This window comes from Corythoichthys intestinalis, chromosome 10 (assembly GCF_030265065.1).
Source record: "Corythoichthys intestinalis isolate RoL2023-P3 chromosome 10, ASM3026506v1, whole genome shotgun sequence".
In the NCBI taxonomy this organism is placed as follows: Eukaryota; Metazoa; Chordata; class Actinopteri; order Syngnathiformes; family Syngnathidae; genus Corythoichthys; species Corythoichthys intestinalis.
This window is the reverse complement of record NC_080404.1, coordinates 9,085,282-9,102,835: the sequence shown is the minus strand read 5'-3', so window position 1 is coordinate 9,102,835 and position 17,554 is coordinate 9,085,282. Positions and strand designations below refer to the sequence as shown.

Genomic DNA, 17,554 nt, shown 5'->3' with positions numbered 1-17,554 from the left:
GCCACGCCCGGGGAGCCACGCCATTGAGAAAAAGCGTGGGACCCACCTCCCACACTATTACTGTGGCTGCCAGGTCCCCAACTGGCAGCCCTTACCCAGCACCATGATGGGATTATGTGGGGAGGGTAGTGCAATGTATGCATTAAAATAGGAGAGCCCGACAAACCAGTTCTTGAATTCAAAAGCCTGTCTGAGGAAGATACAGTCAGAGGAAATACGCAGGAATCAGGAGGAAGAGGGGTAGAGGTTGAGCTGCATAGACCCCCGTACTGGTGCGGGTACGGGCCATTTGAACCACCATGGCTGAAAATGCCAATTTTCTCACCCAGAACCCAGTGGGTGTTTATCAATTAATAACAAAAGGTGAAAAAAGGGAAAAGTTCAATTTTTTTAAAAATTCAAATATAAGGGTTAAAAGTTATTTATTTAAACAAAGATAGCTGAGCTCTACATAAATTGTATTTACGTTTTATTTTGGCAAGAAAAGTTTTTTATTTATTTACACAAAGAAAGCGGAGCTCTACATAAACTGTATTTATGTTTTATTTTGGCAAGAAACATGAGGTCAATGCACATGATTTACTTTGGCTGACCGCAGAAAAAGATATGGTGGGCCAGACCTGGCCCCCAGGCCTTGAATTATGCACCTGCGGGTTAAACACTGAAGTTACCTGGTAAGCTAAGTTGATAAAGTGCAAAACCCATATAAAATATATGGTTTTTGCACCTTATCAACTTAGCTGTATGGATGCTCCAACAAAGTTTCGTTGTGCTTTTCTAACAATGACAATAAATCTTCTGAATCTGGTAAACCTTAACAAAAAACTGGCTTCCCTAGAACTGCACAACCATTTTAACACATATTTGTCTTCTTTATTCTTCATCTAGACATACAAGAAGAAGGAACTCAGGAACTTCGCTTTTCTGCCCGTCAATGGACACGCGGTACACAAAACAAAGATGAACTGAGATTAACGAAGGCTTCTCCAAACTCGCTCCATTGTCACTTTTAGCTTTTGGGCTAACGCTGCTAGGAGGAGAAAAGATAAGTCTAGTAGGCCATAAACCAAACCTTTCTTTTTGTGTGTTCAGTTAAGCAGACAGTTGACAGAGTGCTTATTATTAAGGCGCCCTAACTGCTTAAAAATCCAGCATAGCATACTTTCTGTACCAGGAAGACCATGTATCAAAACACAACAAATTCAGCAGATTTGCTGTGTTTTGGTACTGGTTTTGCTGGTTTAGAAACAGGATTATAATGGATTATTTAGCAGGACAGTGCAAAGACAAAAACGGCTCAGGTGAGCATGCTGTAAATTTGAGGTACATAGCATAGCTCGTCCTTTAGATGTGTAACAAGAGTGCAGTTCTTGCGTCCTGGCTGTGCTGTTGCATAATCTTTAAATACTGTACGTCCTTTGCAAAGAGGCAGGGACGTTACAAAATGCTTATGGTCAAATATCTGCACAGTAGACGTAATGATGTGATGAAATATTTAAAGTGAAAGTTCAGAATTTTTTTTTACAATAATCTTTGAGTTAGCGGGAGTTTAATAAGTCAGGAGAGTTGATTTCAACAAATTCCTTGCAGTTTTTTAGTTTCAGGGCTCCGGAGTGCTAACGCGATTCAATGGTACAATCTTAGCATGCCAATAAAAAACAACGTACGCACGCATGAAAATGACCGATGTCCCATGCAATCAATAGTTGTTGGCTATGTTTTCACGATAAAGTTAAAAAGACTTACCATTGCATGTCAGTAATTGTAGTATGAGCATCAACATTTGTAATCCAGCAGCTCTGCAGGGAACAGGGAGGAGAGATAACACATCGCTTTTTTCACCACTGATTTTTTTATGTCGCAGCCAGCAGCAAGTAACCACAGTTTATATTGTTCCTCGATCTTCATAGGGAATTTGTAGAAAAACTTTCCTTTGCCTATTTTTTCTGTTTCCGCAGCCTTTAAATGCACATTTCTCCATGTTGCCATCCTTCAGTCAACTCAGCAGACTGATGCTGCGTTTGAGGATGGTGGGAAGTTTCCAACATCCGACCTGGAAATACAGTATATCATTGGAACGCCACTCAAACTGAGAGGTCATAGTTACTAAGTTGGGGGGGGGTTTAAACAGACAATCACGAGTTGCCTCAATCTGAGGTCACTCGACAAAATGGCGCTGCCCGTCGAAAAGCAGACCGTAAAATAGTAAAACTAAAGAGGGCAGTTTACAGTGTGTGCGAGTTACCTCAGCCGTCGTTTTTCCTCCACTATTTGATCGCTTTTGAGAATGCAGGTTTGCTGGAGCTCAATGTCTTTTGATGGCCAAAATAAAAAAACTTTTTACATTTCAATTTGCTTGGAATGCCATGAGGTTGCAACTGGTACCATCTGAGTGGGGTAAGTCTGATTTCCCACCTTCCTTGAATGCAGCGTAAGCATGAGTGGCTGAAGCACTCCTCTCTATTGTGGTCGCATTACGCATTAAAAATGTTTTTTTAAAAAGTCCTGCAAAATATATTAGAGCAGTTTGGTGTGAGATTGTTTTGGCCGCCTGGCTATTTTGAACAGTAATCTGCATTTTGAATGTATTTGACTATCTTAGATCAGTTCATATCGTTTTATATTGGCATGCTAAGATTGTACTATTGACTCGCGCTAGTGTAGCCACTCCGGAGCCCTGAAGCTAACAAAAAACTGACAAACTGCACGGGATTTGTTGAAATCAACTCCATTGACTAACTAAACCCCCGCTAACTCGAAGATGAAGCCTACTGTCAAAAATTCTGAACTTCCCCTTTAACTTAATGGGTTATTGAAAAAATAAAATAAAAAGGGACTATGTATTTTATTTATTAAATACAGTCAGTCAACATTACAAATATGTTGACAACTACTTATTTGGTCTATTTCTAGAAATGCAGTACCTTTATGGAGGTAGATATGTGTCTTCATTCAAATTTTAAAAAGTTGCTTCAATCAAAAAAAAAAGTCGCTTCAATCAAAATATTCTGAATTAAAAGTCACTTTAATAAAAAAAAAAAAAAAAAAAAAAAAAAGTGTTTGAATGCAAATATAAATTTGAAACAAAAAATGCATTTGAAAACCATTTTTCTTTTTTTTTTGATTGAAACAACTTTTTTTGATTGAAGTAATGTAGTTTTGTGTTTGGGCCACATTTTGGCTAGGACATTTTTGTCTTTATTAATCAAAAATTAAGTTGCTTCAAACAAAAAATATTTCAAAAGAAAAATCACTTCAATCAAAAATCAATGCGAAAAAATATTTGAGACTCTGAAATTTGCATTTGAACACGGAATTGTTCATTGAAACGGTTTTGATTAAAGCAATCCTTTTTGTGTTTGGGCCATATTATGGGGAGGACATTTGTGTCTAAATCATTCGATCCCAGAAAAAGTCTGCCTTGCATCGAAGTCATCCGCCTTAGGTGGGCTATTTCCGGCTGGGGCCCGGCGAGTGGTGTGCATTATTCTTGCTTCATCATGCTTTTATGGCTTACACCACAGGCGGAGTCACTTGTCAGTAAAACATGTCTGAATTAGTGGCAAAGCTCGATCTTTGTGTCCAAGTGATTCCATCAAAAGAAAGTGCCTTCAAAACTTTTTCCACTTAAAAAAAACTGCATTCAAAAATGTTTGTACTTCCAAAAAAAAAAAAAAAAAAAAAAAAAGACTTCAAAACTTTTTCCACTTCAAAACAAGTGACACTACAATAAAAATAAAACAATATTTTCAATATATATATTTTTAGGGAAGGACAATTTTATTTTAGCAAATGATTTTTTTTTCTGTGATTGAAGCAACTTTTTCTGGGATTGAATGATTTGGACACAAATGTCTTCCCCTAACACAAAAAGGATTGCTCTCATCAAAGAAAACAGTTTCAATGAAAAATTTAGTGTTCAAATGCAAATTTCTGAGTCTCAAATATTTTTTCGCATTCAAAAACTTTTTTCTGTGATTGGTTTTTTTTTTTTTGATTTTTTTTTGTTGTATTTTTCTTTTGAAAATATATATTTTTTTGTTTGAGGCAACTTATTTTTTAATTGAATAATAAAGACACAAATGTCCTAGCCAAAATGTGGCCCAAACGCAAAACTACATCAATCAAAAAAGTTGTTTTATTAAAAGACTTCAATCCCTCCCCAAAAATTAAAGTAAAATAGTTTTCAAATGCTTTTTTTTTTTTTTGTTCAGAGTTTATTTTTGCATTCATTTTTTTAAAGTGACTTTTTCTGATTGAAAATATTTTCATTGAAGCGACTTTTTGATTGAAGCAACTTTTTTTTGGATTGAATAATAAAGACACAAATCTACATCCATATGCCTTCACGGATCTATTGATTTGGTTGCTGATGCTAATGTCACCACATTGCTGGTCCACGCTGTGCCTGATTTGACTTTTTCTGTTATAAGCCATCAAATACTCTGACAAAAAAAAAAATGCTTTTCAGTACGTATATGTGGTGATAACTTTCATTTCACAGAGGAAGTCTCACCCACGATGATGTCGCATACTTTCGGATCGAGAGTAAAAAAAAAAAATCCCAACTGATGCACTTCCTGTTTGTACTGCGAATTGGTTGTTTGTTTAGCATAATATATTGCGCAATGTGTTCATATTAAAATTGTATGGTTCTTTAAATAAAAAAGTAGTTACTTCACAAGTTATTCCTTGTATAATCAAATGTATGATGCAACCATTTACATTATCGTTAAGCCATGTTTGTGCCAGAAAGTAATTGTTAGGAAAGATATTGATAATGTGTTCACATGCAGAAGACTGTTCAGGGCAGACAAGGGATCAATGACACTAGAGCACACGCAAGCATTTTAACTACAACTATGTCATTGTCAGCAAATCACGTGGTCATTACATTGCACCTTCATTTGAGAGGCTTGAAATAATTGTAGCGGAATTTGAAAACCACTTAGAAATCGAGCTATAAATCCTGTTTGATCTGTTCATGTTCAGTTCTCATGGAAAAAAAGGATTATAGTGACATCTGACATGGCAAGCTCATGTTCATATTTCATAACCAGTATGTACTATTCATGATTAAAAATGCTGCCAAATGAAAGTCATTTTATCACTGTTTATTTGAACGAGAAAGTGCACTATGAGACAAAAACAGAATGGACATTCATTGCCGGGAACATGTGACCTTGGGGTTACCCTTAGCAACAGTTCTGAAAATCACAGGATTAAATGAGTTTTATTCTAGTGTACTCGTAAATTTGTGAAGTTGGAAGGATTAACTGAAAGCGTTGACGTGGGTGTCTTAGAGCGCCTGATCTGAAAACGCGGTGTAACTCTTGACTCGTCCAAAGATGAAGGGGGTGTACATCTTGTTCAGGTCGAATGCACTGATAACAGTCTCCCCAGTGAGCCTGGGAAAAGAATATCAAACATTTTGAACAAATATATTGTCTGAAAATGTAAACGTTGATAATGACATCATTTTGATATTGATAGTGAAAAATTAACAAGAAACTGCACCGTGAATTTTCTAGCTTTCTGAGTAACAGGTCTTACTTGTAAGTAATGTGGCAAGAATGATGCATCCACGTCAGTTTATTAAAACTCTGGCGCCCCACAGAGGAGAGAAGGAGTCCAACGTGGAAGGTGTGATCGGCCTCGGGGGCGGTGTTCCGCCTGTAGAACCGATTCTTTTGCAAATCCGATGATTTCTGGCCGTAAGTGGAAACACAATTTATTTCAACCATTATTATGTCCCAAATTATGTTTTGCTTTTGAAAAAATGAACCCTTTCATCAACAGCCATTCAAAGACTTTTTAATTAACCCATTATAGGGCTACTGGCCTATTGTTGGTCATTTAAAAAAAAACTATATAAATATTAGCAATTACTATTTTTTTTTTTCAATAATTATTGTATATACAGTGGTACCTCTACTTACAAAATTGGTTCTGAAAGTAGTTTAACTTGAAAATTTTCCGTGTAAATGCCCTAATCCATTGAGAGCACCAGACAAAAATCTTTTATAAGGCATAAAAATGCATCAAAACATGTAACAAATACATTTTAGCAGATTATTGCACAATACACATAAAATCAAAGTTCTGCATAATGTAAAAAAAAACAAAACAAAACAAGAATAAACAATACAGAACAAAAGTTAATACCATCATGTAAACCTGTAGGAACACGAGGGGTGAATGAAGAGGACGCTGGGATACACATATACACATACAGTAGCATATAGTCGTGCCAATTGGATGCCAGGAATGCTAGGCAATAGCCAATGGCAGAGTAGCTATAAGTATGTAACGTTCAGGAAACTCGAGTACCAGCCATCCTTTATTTTTGTTTTTCGTATCCTGAAATTGCTTTCGTGACGAGGCAATATATTCCCGTTGAGGTATGTCTTAATCTGAAAATTCTGTATGTAGAAACATTCGTAAGAAGAGGTACCACTGTAATTGTATAAACAATAAATCCAATGTTAATAAAAGCTAAATTGGTGAAACTAAAATGAATAAAAACAAATACACTCTGGTTACGGCTTACAGTGGTATGAAAAAGTATCTGAACCTGTTGGAATTTCTCACATTCCTGCATAAAATCATCAAATGTGATCTGATCTTTGTCAAAATGACAGGATGAAAAAAAGTGTCTGCATAAACTAAAACCACCCAGACATTTATAGATTTTCATATTTTAATGAGGATAGTATGCAAACAATGAGAGAAGGGGGAAAGTATGTAAGTGAACCGTCACTTTTATTATTTTGTGCCCCCCTCCCCCTTTTGGCAGCAATAACTTCAACCAGAGGCTTCCTGTAGCTGCAGATCAGTCTGGCACATCGATTAGGACTAATCTTGGTCCATTCTTCTGTACAAAACTGCTGTAGTTCAGTCAGATCCCTGGGATGTCTGGCATGAATCACTGTCTTTAGGTCATGCACACCATCTCAATAGGGTTCAAGTCTAGACCTTGACTTGCCCAGTCCAGAACGTGTATTTTGTTCTTCTGAAACCATTCTGAAGTTGATTTACTTCTGTGTTCTGGATTGTCTTGTTACAGCATCCATCTTTTCAGCTTTAACTGACAGACGGCCTCAGGTTTTCCTGCAAAACATCCTGATGAACCTTTGAATTCATTCTTCCATTAATGACAGCAAGTTGTCCAGGCCCTGAAGTAGCTAAACAGCCCCAAATCATGATGCTCCCTCCACCATGCTTCAAGGTGGGGATGAGGTGTTGATGTTGGTGAGCTGGTCCATTTTTCCTCCACACATGACGTTGTGTGTTTCTCCCAAACAATTCAACTTTGGTTTCATCAGTCCACAAAATATTTTGCCAAAACGTCTGTGGAGTGTCCAGGTGCCTTTTTGTGAACACTAAACGAGCAACAATGTTTTTTATAGACAGCAGTGGCTTTCTCTGTGGAGGCCCCCCATTAACACCATTCTTGGCCATTGTTTTAGATTAAGTTGATGTGTGCAGAGAGATAATGAACTGTGCCAGTGATTTCTGTAAGTCTTTAGCACACTCTAGGGTTCTTTTTTTACCTGAGTATTCTGCACCTAACTCTTGGCGTGGATCTGTGTGATTTTGACAAATATCAGGTCACATTTCACGGTGACTGTATGCAGAATTTTGAGAAATTCCAAAAGGTTCAGATACTTCTTCATACCACTGTATGTAACACTCTAAAATGTATTTTGTCATTGCATGCCATTGACAACGATAGACGTCCAATCCCTTCTAAATCATTCCGAGTCTAGCGCCGTCAATGGTTAAATGAGTGCTTTGTGAGGGTACAAACAAAAAAAGTCATAATTCCTCATAATGTTGAAATTCTCTTACCTCTTCCTTCCTCTTGTGGACGACGGCATAAACTTTGGTTTGATTGTCCGTTTCCTGGGACAGACGATAGTGGCCGACCTTTACGGCGTCCATTCTGCGGAAGGACCAAAAAGTTTTCTAAAGCCACTCGAGGGGGGAAAAAGATTTTTTTTTTTTTTTTTAATCCCTGCTACTAAATTGATAAAAATACATCAATTGGGTTGGTTCGTCCAGCAGAATGAAAAAATATTGCCTCACCTGACGTTTTGAGTGCGCAAGCGTGAGACAATAGAGAGGGGTTCCTCAGGTGTGGTCAGCATGACCACGCTGCCATCAGGGAAGAAGCGCAGGTACCTGAAAACGTACGTACGGGAAATGGAGCTACGAGTTGACCAAAACAAAAGCAGTGTGGGTGTCAGACCAGTCTACCTATAGAAGTCGACATGGTGCCAAGGGCGGTAGAAGCCGTCCAGAGACTGCTCTCCTTGACGAATGTACGACGTCTTGCTGATATAGATGCCTGTTAAGACAATATAAATGCTAGGTTTGGTGAAAAGTTAACACCTAAACAAAAAAAGGTCAAAGAGCTTAGATACCATCAAAACGAACGCGGGGCCTTTGCAAGAACATCTCTCTCCAGGAGAGGTAGTGTCCGAGCTTGGTGCAATTGTGTCCCCACACTTTTTGACAGGCTGAACGCCAAATTTCAGGGTCTCTATAACAGAAATAAAGAAATGAATGATCATCTGCTACCACATTTAAGCTGCCAAGATTCATCGAATAATCAACTAACATTGTTGACCTTCGAATTGTCCAAGTCCTTCCCAATGAAAAACACCCAAAACATGAAAAAACATTTTAAAATTTGGAATTTGATTTTAAACAATGTATTTTTAAATTAAAAAATAGAAAAAAAAAAAAAAAAGAAAATGCAAATATTCTTTCATCTATTTTTAAAAAAATCTTTTTTAATAAGGTAAATATGATAATTTTACCCGGAAAAGATATAGGGAAAAAAACTAAATATTCTCTATTTTTTAGTCTATTTTTTCTTTTTTTTTCTTTTTTTTTTTAATTCGAAAAATATTTTAAAAAACAAATGAATACGACTTTTTAAATCTTTTTTAATAAGGTAAATATGATAATTTTACCCGGAAAAGATATAGGGAAAAAAACTAAATATTCTTTATTTTTTAGTCTCTTTTTTTTTTTTTATTCGAAAAATTTAAAAAAAAAAAAACCAAATGAATACGACTAAGGCCACTAAACTACTAATAAAAAAGGTTAAAAAAAAAAAAAAAAGTAAAAAAGATCAGAATTAAATATTGTCCCATTTATTTTACATGATTGTTTAAATGGAAAAAAACTGCAAAAACAGTATAGATGATTATTTTACTTAATTTAAATTTTTTAAAATATTTTTAATAAAAAACAAAAAAGGAAAAAACATCTTTTTTTAACTATTTTGTTCAAAGTGCCTATGACAGGATTTAAAAAATATGTCTTAAATAGTATTGTTATGTGAATTAGAATCATATTCTGAAACGATTCAACTATATAGAACAATTTGGCAAAGGGTTAGAAAATTAGTCTTTTAATCTGCCGTCTAGCCCGCCTGTCATTATAGCGCTCTAGCGTCCCCCAACAGGAGGATGACGTCGGCAGGATCATGGTTTCATCTGGATTTAGAATTCAGACCATTGAGGGGGAATTATTCAGAACGAGAAAAATGCGACGAAGAGAGCCGCAAAATGTCATTGTTTCGATCTGTCTACTCCAATATTTTTACAGGATATTGTTTTTATCGAAGTATTTTTCCCCAATTGCTAAATAAATGGTATGGTCATGACAAAACAGTCTTGTGCTAAATGGAATTTGAAATATTCACTTCTTGCACCTCCAGAATGATATTTTATGCCACTGGAGTTAGTCCGGCTTTTGTCATTTCCCTGCCCCGGCTTCGGAGAGCGTAAGCAAACCAGGACGCTAGCCGACATGCTAACCCGAACTGAGTGATGTTTCAAAGTCTTTTTCTCGCCTTTCGAAGCATAAAATCACACAAAACTACCCCAGATCATGTCAAACGACAGCGGGGTTGTCAATTGTCTTCGCCGATCGGCAACCCGCCTGGCGGCGAGCAAGTCACAGCTCGTCGGTCCCCTGCTGCCGGCCGGAGAGCTCGTTTGCCGGGGAAGCAGCTGGAGAATGACCACCGGACAAAACAGCCGGTATTGGAGAAGCGCATAGCTGCCACATGGATAACACGAATATACCTTAAATTAATGCCAAACTACGCGGCGAAGACGTAAACAGTGAGAGCGGCGTGCAATTAAGTGCCGCTAACATGGCAGGATGTGTTTGAGGAGAATTTTTCAACATGTCCGTCCATGATCAAACGTAAGTAGATAGTCCTTTATTTAAAGATGGTTTGTTGTGTTTACCTTGTATTGCATTAATATTGTATCGCTGTATTTGTGGCCATTTTTAACACAAAGTTGCAATTTCTGATGAGGTGGAAAATTTGACAGAACACCGGGCACACGAAGAGGGCAATAAGCCAAGTAAAGCGCTCTCCCGGCGGGTACGCGAAGGACCGAGGGGGGTGTACGACAAGCCCCCGGTCGAGTGGCATTCTCGGTGGACAAGGAGCATTGTCAGCCACAAAATGCAAGCCACCTCCGTATTAAAACGTGTGCCATGATCCCGGTATTTCACATAATACAAAATACGATGTTTACCCACTTCCTCTTAAGTCCAATGGTCCCACAGTTGTCGGACTTGTTTTGAAACCCAAAAAGGCTCACATGCCTCTCCCTGGTGTCACATGCCTCTCCCTGGTGCAGCAACAAAACCCGGCAGCACATTTGGCTGGCGTGATGCGAAAATCTACAAAATCAGCTGAATCCGCAGTCCATTTGCATGCTATAAAGCAATGCTGTATTGTGAGATGCTGACCTGGGTGACGTCACATTCGCATTTGTGCTCAACCAGAGACTAGACCCGAAAGTCAATAATTTTCATGGCACGGGATTCAAAAATTGAATAACTCAAACGATCGCTTCCATAAAATAATGCGTGAAATATATAATGAACATGCTTTTTTGGTGTCATAGGTATATTAAGTTTTAATTCTTTTTAGGGCTGTCAAAATTATCACGTTAACGGGCGGTAATTATTAATTATTTTTAATTAATTTTTAAATTAATCACGTTAAAATATTTGACGCAATTAACGCACATGCCCCGCTCAGACAGATTTAAATGACAGTTCAGTGAAATGCCCACATGTTGTGTTTTATGGAGTTTTGCCGTCCTCTGCTGGCGCTTAGGTGCGACTGATTTTATAGGCTTCAGCACCCATGAGCATTGTTTAAGTAATTATTGACATCAACAATGGCGGGCTACTAGTTTATTTTTTGATAGAAATTTGTATAAATTTTATTAAAAACGAAAACATTAAGAGGGGTTTTAATATAACATTTCTATAACTTGTACTAACATTTATCTTTTAAGAACTACAAGTCTTTCTATCCATGGATCGCTTTAACAGAATGTTAATAATGTTAATGCCATCTTGTTGATTTATTGTTATAATAAACAAATTCAGTCCCTATGTACCGTATGTTGAATGTATATATCCATCTTGTGTCTTATCCATTCCAACAATAATTTACAGAAAAATATGGCATATTTTATAGATGGTTTGAATTGCGATTAATTGCGATTAATTACAATTTTTAAGCTGTAATTAACTCGATTAAAAATTTCAATCGTTTGACAGCCCTAATTATTTTTCTGTTAAAAAAAAAAAAATCCTTGATTTCTGTAATACAATCAGTAAATAACATGATTTATGTATGAACAAATTAGTCGACTAGTCACAAAGATAATTGTAATTATTCGAGTAGCAAAATAATCCTTAGGTACTGAAAGAAAAAAATCTGTAAAACATTCTTTTGCAGCTTCGAGATGACAAAAAGTTTCCGAATATTCACTTCCTATTCAAATGATTTGGACGTCTAATACCGACAACAGCAGCCAATGAGTAAATAGAAGTTTCATGATATTGACAGTTTTAAGGTCAAACGGTATGCGGCGCTGACCTTGCACAAATGTAAAAGCCGCGGCAAACCAACGACAGCTGTTCCAGGGCTCGCATGTCCAAATGGCTCGACACCACCCAACGAAAAATGTACATTAGGATCTCCCGTGGCAAGGCTACAACCACGGGTGGACAACATGAAAGTCAGTATGGGATGAAATCACGAGAGCAATAAATATGAAATGACAAAGAAGCCATCTACCAGATATGTGCATCTGAGACTTCTCCAACTCAGGAGAGCAAATCTTGGGGAAGGAAGTTCCAAAAGTGAGTTGGTGATCAAAGTAGGCAACCAGATCTTCAATGTCGCCGTCGCCGTCCCCCTCCTCCCTACTATGATACAACACGAGTCAGTGACAAGAAGCCTGCGCATCACAAGGACAATTCCCGACACAGAAGTTTTCATTTTTGCCTAAAGACTGAAGACTTTTTCTACATGCGCAAAGTTGTGAGTGAGCACTCATTTTTCACACCGTTTAAAAATATCTTACTAGTTCCCTTCAGCTTGATCAGCATCAGAGTGGCTGTAGTTGATCTTTGATTCGATATCAGGTACGAGCTGCATAGCCAGGCGATAGAACTTGATCGCTGCCAATGACATTAAAAAAAAAAAAAAAAAAGTTGGAATTGACTTTTTATGCAATACGGCACATACTAGTACATGGACTCACCTTCATAAAACGCTCCATTCTGCTCTTCTTTCACAGCTCTCAAGTACAACTCTGCAGCCTGAGAGGCAAAATTGTAAGCCGCCCATTGACTTAAATCCAGGGACATTCCTATACACACCTTCTCCTCCCGAGCATTTTCTTGTGTCCTCCTCTGACTCGAAGCTCGCGGCAGCCTCGTGTCACAGCTCGGTTTGAGTTCAGACATCCACTTGGCTCTGAAAGTGTCGAGCTGCAGCTAAAGTTGAATCGTGTCATGTTAGAGGACAGCTAAATCATAAACTAAACAAGCAATGAGTGACTTAACATGTCATAGCAAGCAATGTATGAATGGTGGCTAGATAACCACAGATGATGAGATTTTACCTCCAGATTTGGGTCATCAGAACCGTCATCTTCTTCCTCCAGTCCACAGTCCAAGTCCACATTTTCTTCAGCCTGGTAAAAGTGAATATTCTTAACTGAAAGTATTTACAACTGTCAGCAAAATAATGGCTAATTCGATGTGATTTTATCTGTACCCATTTCTGTAAATCTAGCTTCTGTTATGTTTTTTTTTTTTTTTTTTTGCCCAATCAGACCGCCCCGAGGGACGGCTCCAGATCTCATTTGAGTTGTTCTTGTCCTTCTTTGTGAGGACACGAACTGAAATTGTAACACTACGGAGCCCCTAAAGGGACATCGACAGATATGAAATAAATTTAAAACATCTGGTGCAGACCAGATAGTATGATGTGTGCACCAAAAAATATCTGATGCACACCAGATGGTATGTGGCGCACTAGAAACTATCTGGTGCGCACCAGATTGTTTCTTTCATGAGAAAACTATTGGTGCGATGTGCAAGTAATGCAGTAATATCTTCATAGTTGAGTCCAAGATTGATGTAAAGCTCAACTAAATCCTGTACAGTTAGTCCCTTTAAAAAAAAAAAAAAAAAAAAAAGAGTTGCGTTCCTGCGATGGCGATATAACCCGGATTTCTGCGTAAATTGGAATCAACCCTTTAAATATATCTAAATAAATAAAAAAATGATCCAAACCCATATATGTCAATGTACTTTCCTTGCCAAGACGTCTAAGTCCAGCTAGACAGCGAGCTAAGCTTCGAAATGACGATGTCAGACCTCCTTATTGTTTGCTGACTTTATTCAGCTGCTCATGACATCAACACTTGCAGAATGAAACTAAAATAAAATGAAATTAAATCAGTCTCATCTTCAATAACAGCAACTAAAATTTTTGTTTAGAAGTAGCTGCTGATACAGCACTAACAAACGATTAGCATGTATCAGTTAGCGTCCTCACATCATCAAAAACAATCACATAAACTTGCCCCAAGTATTCGACCACAATTGAAAGCACACAATAAACAGTATAAAAAAGGTTGTCACGTCTGGATGCTTCACAAGCAACAAATTTGCGCGCAGGCTGTCACCTCTTCACTTGGCGGGGTACAACCCGCTCTATGCTTCCTGTGCCAAAATAAAAGCATGGAACACAAAACAAAAGTCAACGTTTAAAAAAAATGACGAGACAGGTGTCGAAAAGTTGAAATCACGTAAGTCCGGTACATCGTGACCCGGGAACTACCTGTTTTATCATTTTTTAGCCCGCTGAAAAAGCTCAACTAAATCCTGTATTGATTTTTAGCACGTTGAAGCTGCTGGTGTCCGATACGCACCTGCAGTTTGTGGCCTATAAGAGGGAACGCTGGTAGCACCAAATAGTTTAGGATACTTGTGTGCACCAAATAGTTTCCTGGAGCACACCAGATAGTTTCTTGTGTGCAACACATACTATCTGGTGCTCACCAGATAGTTTCTTGTGTGCAACACATACCATCTGGTGCTCACCAGATTGCTAATGTCCCTTTATGACAGGGGTGTCCAAACTTTTTGGGCCGACCTTTACTTACATCCTTTAATAAGAACAATATATTTAAGCAAATTTTAGCAAGCCATTCTGTGTGTCACATTTGCTTTATTGTTTTTTATTAATTCATAATTTCGACAATCTCAATTTCAACGGTCTCTTTCAACTCTCGGGCTCTTGCGAAATACTCAGAAATTAAACTAGCTTCAAGTTGCTTCAATTTCTCGCAGCGCATCTTCCCTGTAATCTTGTCGCACATGTCAGCGTGTCTGTTTGGTATATTTAAAAACAGCTACTGTCTCTTTGCAAATGAGGCAGACACATTTGTTGTGTTATTTTAGCGAAGAAATAGTCCAATTTCAACCTATCCTTGAAACGTCGGCCGTCACAGTCAACTTTCTTTTTTTTTTTGTTGATGTCGCCATTTTAGAAAATTGGAAGGGTCACACAGGGTTAATGTTGCTTAGAGTGCTGCTGCCTTTTAGTGGGTAAATGAGGAGCAGCATTTAGTGTGTAAGCTACTTCATATGCTTGTAGCAGTACTGCTGACGAATTTATGAAGTCTGTGTGCAGGCCAGATGTTATTCATTTTATGACAGAGGCTGGGGGCCGGATGAAATTTGACCACGGGCCACATTTGGCCCCCGGGCCGGACTTTGGACATGTCTGCAGTAGAGGGTATGCTCCCTCTCCGGATCTGCCTGGTGAGACATCTAGGGCAGTGTTTTTCAACCGGTGTGCCACGGCACACTACTATGCCGTGAGAGATTGTCAGGCGTGCCACAAGAAATGATCCAATCGTATTTTTTTGTTAACATCGTCTGGTGGAGTTGCAGTAGGAAGGAAGGAGTAGGTAGCAAGTTCTTGGTCGTGTGCAGATGAGCGAGGTATAGCTCATGTCACGTTCAAAAACTGCTCGGATTTCCAGCCATCAGCCACCTTGCTGTTCGCGACAATGTGGACCCCAGCAAGTCTACTGTACATCATTTGATTAGACTCGGCAAATGTCGATATACACGAAAGTGTCTTTTCAATTTCATCCATATGTGATGACCATCAATCCTCCCCCTGTGTTTATTCCAAAACATTGTGGAGCACAGTAAGGTGGCTGATTGCTAGAAATCCAAGCAGTTCTTAAACGCGACACGAGTCGCTATCCAACAGTGCCATGGCGCCAATCAAGTTTAAACGTCATATTCAAATGAGACACCCATCGCTTCAAACTATGGACTATTTTGTTTGCCTATGTGAAAACAACCTTTTTTTTTTTTTTTTTAAAAAACAAAACAAAAAAAACCCAAAAAACTACAAAGATAAATGAGAAAGCCCTCAAAGCAAGTTAGCTTGTTGCTAAATCCAAAAAGTCCCACACTGTGGCAGACACATTAATTCTACCTTTCTGCAAAGCCATTGTGAGCGAAATGCTCAGTCCTGATTCGGCATTGCTAAAGTCCCCGTCTGATAATTCTGAGCTTTTCAAGCCTAACTGCTATAAAAATATATATATATATAATAATAATAATAATAAAAACAGAGAGAGACTAAGAGCTGTTGAAGAAGATTCCTGACAGGATACCACTTTTGTGTTCATCTAAACAGGCTCAAGTTCACACTGAGTAAGTATACGGAGATTTTTTTTTATAATTAAATATAATGTACAGAAAGTAATTTAAGAACATTTTTTGGTTTGTGGGTGTGCCACGAGATTTGTTCCAATGTAAAAACGTGCCGTGACTCAGAAAAGGTTGAAAAACACTGATCAAGGGAACAACCCAGGCATTCAAAGTTCATTTGAACTTGATCCTCCACTATTCATATTTCTCCTTATTGATTTTGTAGTCACATTTAATTGCTATAATTACTTTGTTGTTTGTGTTTTGAACTAATAATAATTTTAGGGACAGAAAGTATAAAAATAATCAATCCGAGACAAGAAAAAAACAACAACAATAAACAAGGAAAATCAATTTGCCACGATTCAACCATTCAAGTTATCCATCCCTGGTTGACTGACACTCTACACAAAACAAATTAGAAGTAGATTTATGAGTTAATGTGTTAAGAAAACCAAATTGAAAAAAAAAAATTATTAAAATACATTGTTTTTGGCCCCTTATAACAGCCAGCCCCTCCCATTACCAATTAGATTTGACGTCTATCGCCGTCAATGGCAGCAAATGAGTTAAATGAGTGTCCTAAAAAGGATTAAATACTGGACAATACGTCTCAGTGTTTGACAATAAAACGAGTGAGTGCGGAACTCAATGGTACAAGCAGACAGGTGACGAGCTATGTGTTGGCTAAAGTTAGCTAAGTGCTAGCACGCTGACGTCAAACCGAGTTTGCTAACAGCTAACCAGCGCGGTGACATACCATCACAACTTGGCCGAATTAGTCTTTTTTTGTGTGCGACTGCGCGCAAGTCTTCACAAACGTGCGTCGTGGCGTTTACAGGTCACGGTCGGAGAAACGGACCACGCAGCGAACATATTTACGAGCTCGCAAGAACGCTGCCATGTCGTCGGGGATAGTTCCAAGCTCGATTGTCGGAAATCCGGAAGTGGCTGTCCTTATTGGGCTTGTCACTGTACGAGTTTATATTTGTACACGTCAGTCTTACAAAATGAAGTTTGTTTTTCAACTGAATTAAAATAAAAATGATAGTAATACATGCAGTAAACTTTGATGAACGTTATTACCTGTTCTAATACATAATTCATTAGAACAGGTAATTATAACTTCGAGGTCGACTCCCATCTACAGTAGTACACAGAAATAACTTTTAATCTCCAATTTTAAAAACTCATAATTTTGCCGAGACAGTTAATAATGTGCTTTTTAAAAGAATGTATTACCGAACTAAAAAATAAATAAATAAAAAATGAAGAATTACACTCACGCCCTCCACCTCCACCTATGTGCCATTTGTCAAAACCCACTTTTCTCAAACTACATTGCATTCTTTTTTTTTTTTTTTTTTTTTTAAAGTAGAATTATACATTTTGCGTGCTAAAATTTCAGGACTAAAGAATTTTTTTAACAAATGTAATTAAATTTAAATGACAAAGTGGAGCACGCGGT

The 17,554-nt window shown here is 37.9% G+C and overlaps 2 protein-coding genes across 2 annotated transcripts in view; one reads left to right on the top strand and one right to left on the bottom strand.

The window, feature by feature from the left end:
* The window catches only part of elovl5 (ELOVL fatty acid elongase 5), a 35,202-nt gene extending 29,867 nt beyond the window's left edge, over positions 1 to 5,335 (top strand). Inside the window, exon 8 of the mRNA XM_057847672.1 lies at positions 889 to 5,335. Coding sequence (XP_057703655.1) covers positions 889 to 969 — 81 coding nt within the window. The 3' untranslated portion in view covers positions 970 to 5,335. The remainder of the gene's footprint in view (positions 1 to 888) is intronic.
* fbxo9 (F-box protein 9) lies at positions 5,094 to 17,032 on the bottom strand. The gene is made up of 13 exons (XM_057847671.1): positions 16,847 to 17,032; positions 12,966 to 13,037; positions 12,721 to 12,837; positions 12,603 to 12,660; positions 12,423 to 12,519; positions 12,134 to 12,264; positions 11,933 to 12,047; positions 8,427 to 8,545; positions 8,260 to 8,350; positions 8,089 to 8,184; positions 7,852 to 7,945; positions 5,554 to 5,708; positions 5,094 to 5,408 (listed from the first exon to the last, which is right to left on the bottom strand). The coding sequence occupies exons 1-13, from the start codon at positions 16,847 to 16,849 to the stop codon at positions 5,300 to 5,302; spliced, it is 1,257 nt and encodes a 418-aa protein (XP_057703654.1). The 5' UTR covers positions 16,850 to 17,032; the 3' UTR covers positions 5,094 to 5,299.
* Between the last annotated feature and the right edge of the window lie 522 nt (positions 17,033 to 17,554).

Bases quoted from the DNA above. Each gene is read 5' to 3' on its own strand.
- fbxo9 (XM_057847671.1), bottom strand. The intron at 12,520-12,602 runs GTGAGTCCATGT...TGTCATTGGCAG, and splicing joins GAATGGAGCGTTTTATGAAG to CGATCAAGTTCTATCGCCTG. The intron at 5,709-7,851 runs GTAAGAGAATTT...ACTTACGGCCAG, and splicing joins TCCACAAGAGGAAGGAAGAG to AAATCATCGGATTTGCAAAA.